At 34.1% G+C, this 2,851-nt stretch overlaps 1 protein-coding gene across 1 annotated transcript in view; it reads right to left on the minus strand.

The window, feature by feature from the left end:
• The window catches only part of LOC109243137, a gene marked incomplete at its 3' end in the record, with an annotated part of 10,082 nt that extends 8,631 nt beyond the window's left edge, over positions 1-1,451 (minus strand). The window contains 1 exon segment of the mRNA XM_019410037.1: positions 1,354-1,451. Coding sequence (XP_019265582.1) covers positions 1,354-1,358 — 5 coding nt within the window.
• Between the last annotated feature and the right edge of the window lie 1,400 nt (positions 1,452-2,851).

Genomic DNA, 2,851 nt, shown 5'->3' on the forward strand with positions numbered 1-2,851 from the left:
TTAAAAAAATAAAATTTCTGGTGATATAGCGACCAAAGTTGGTCGCTAAAGTATAAAAAATAAATTAAATTCATGTATTTAGGGACCAAAGTTGGTCGCTAGTTTAATAAAATAAATAAATTATTGAATAAAAAAGCGACCAACCCTGGTCTCTAGTTTCCAGATTTTAAAATATAATATTTGGGTTAGAGACCAAAGTTGGTCGCTTCTTAATGATTAATAATAAATAAATAAAAAAAGTATTTTATATCTAGAGACCAACTTTGGTCGCCAAATTTATATTATTAAATTAATAAAGCGACCAAAGTTGGTCTCTATAGTCAATATCCGGAATATTTGGTCCATTTAGCTTAGAGACCAAAGTTGATCGCTAATTAGCGACCAACTTTGGTCCCTAAATAAAAGAGACCATCAATATAGCTACCAGGTCCGTTTGGTCGCTTTTTGGTCGCTTTTTAGCCTAAAAGCGACCAACTCTGGTCGCTTTTTGCGGTCGCTTTTAGGCGGATTTGTAGTAGTGACTCTGTATGTATATATATTTCTTTGTACTTATTTTGAGTGAGTGAAAAAAGTAAATACTTTTCTACTATTATGCTGGGTTATCTTTGTTAACCTTTGTTGTTTCTGCTCCTAGTTATACTAGACGGGCTTGTTGAATCCTGGGGGATACGCCTAATTTTATTCATCTCGGTGTGGGCGAAATATCCTTAAGGACAGTGTCTTTAACACGCCTCAAGCTAATTCTTTTATTCTCCATAATCACCAATATTTTTCCAACACAAGGTTGGTGAGAAAAATTAGGCTACTGAAATTCTACAGCAAATTTACAAACCTGAACAATTACACTCATCTAACCTTATGGAACTATCGAATAGCAAGTCCGTAAATTCTTTAATAATACTAAAAGCAACTAAAGAGGAAAGAGGGAAAATTTGATTAGCTATTAGATTACTTTCAGAAGTAGTAAAAATTGAAGTAGGCCTTATGAACGACAGCTTATGTTTAACACCAATCTGTAATGAAACAGCCACAACAATTTTAACCAAAATTACATGCATCTAAACCCTAGAACACATACCATAATTGACCCAACGGCAGAGCCTATCATTCTAAATATCAAATATTCAACAATAGAAGTAATTAAAAAGAAAAACATATAAAAAATAAACCATTGGATGAATTATTTAGGTATATTCGGATAAGATTGATAGATTTAATATATATATATATATATATATATATATATATATATATGAGTAAACAAAAACGACGAACTTTAGTGAAACTAGAATCACCATGGTGGCAAAAAGGATATAAAAATTGCTATCGAGATAGAGAGATAGTTCGGATTACCTCATGATGGTGGGCGGCGATGGTGGGGTAGAAGGGAAAGTACGACAACGATTCGGAACAAACTGACGGCGTGGTGAGCAAAGGGAATTTTAGTGAGAAAAAAGGAATTGTAGGGATTGAATTATTAGTAATCTTTTATGAGAGGGAATAACTTACGTTTTAACTTTTAATTAATATCTTTTAGTGGCTATTCCCTCCAAATGTTGACGGATATTATGACATTAAAATAAAAGTGTCACTAATTGCTATCTAATAAATGACATTTAAGTTAAGAGTCGCAATATTTTGTGACGTTTTTCTCCAAATGTCATTGTTTTGTGACATTTCTTAAGAAAATGTCAGGAAATTATATATTTTCCGACATTTATATTAAATGTCATTAAATAAATATTGTCGTATCCATGATTTCTTGTAGTGATAGTCCTAGTACTACTGGTAAACCTAGGAGGACGGATACTACTATCTGTCAACCTACAACCCTAATCCTCGACGTCCACTCATTTTTATCGTAAGTCATATCCTCGGTAAGCTAGAGCAATGAGTACATGTCCTGCCTAACTACCTCTCCCCGATACTTCTTAGACCTACCCCTTCCCTTCCTTAGACCCGCCATGAACAACCTCTCACACCTCCTTACCGGAGCATCTATGTCTCTCCTCTTCACATGCCCGAACCATCTCAGCCTCTATTCAGCTACTTTCCTGTTTTGGACGTGGTACTTTTTGATTCGTAATAAATGAAGCACCTAACTTATGAGAAATCGTTCACAGTATTGTTTTTTCATCAAATAGAAAAAAGGAAAATACTTGAATACATTTTGCTTCTAATTACAAAGACTAAAATAGCAATGCTCTCTGTGTTTTATCAAAAAAGTGTTAAACCTTTTCTTAAAACGAATTAATAAGAAAATAGGGGGTGAATCCTAGTTAAAAATAATAACTATTAGATGTGAAGACTTAAAGCATTAACGACGTAGAATCGTGTCCAATAGTATTGAATGCCAATTATGAGTGCTCAACGATTGTCAATAAATGCCATAAAGATAGCTTGCAATAGATAATGGCAATAAATGTAATAAGAAGGAACTTGTCACCCAAATGTTAGATGACTTATATGATTCTCCTTTCTGACAAAAACGTGGGGACAATATAAAACGAAGGTGGACCAGAGATCCTTGGATCTTGTGAGTAAAAGATATATGTGGAATCAGTGGACAAGACAAGCTTTGTATATTCTCTGTAGTCAACCTTTACAATGCATTCTTGTCTCAAAAGTTCAGAGATCCCCTTTTTGTTTTTTATCTCTTCCTATTTATAGGGGATATCCTAAAAAACCCTAAAAAGTACAACTGAAAGAATATCCAATAGAATATTCCTTCTTTCTATTCTAAACTTATTCTATTGTTGCTTCCGTACACTCTTTACTTGACCTCGGCACCAATCCTTCTTAAGACGATTCCTCGCCATTGTGCCGTGGTCGGCTTAATCCTCGACCACGT

This window comes from Nicotiana attenuata, unplaced genomic scaffold (genome assembly GCF_001879085.1).
Source record: "Nicotiana attenuata strain UT unplaced genomic scaffold, NIATTr2, whole genome shotgun sequence".
In the NCBI taxonomy this organism is placed as follows: Eukaryota; Viridiplantae; Streptophyta; class Magnoliopsida; order Solanales; family Solanaceae; genus Nicotiana; species Nicotiana attenuata.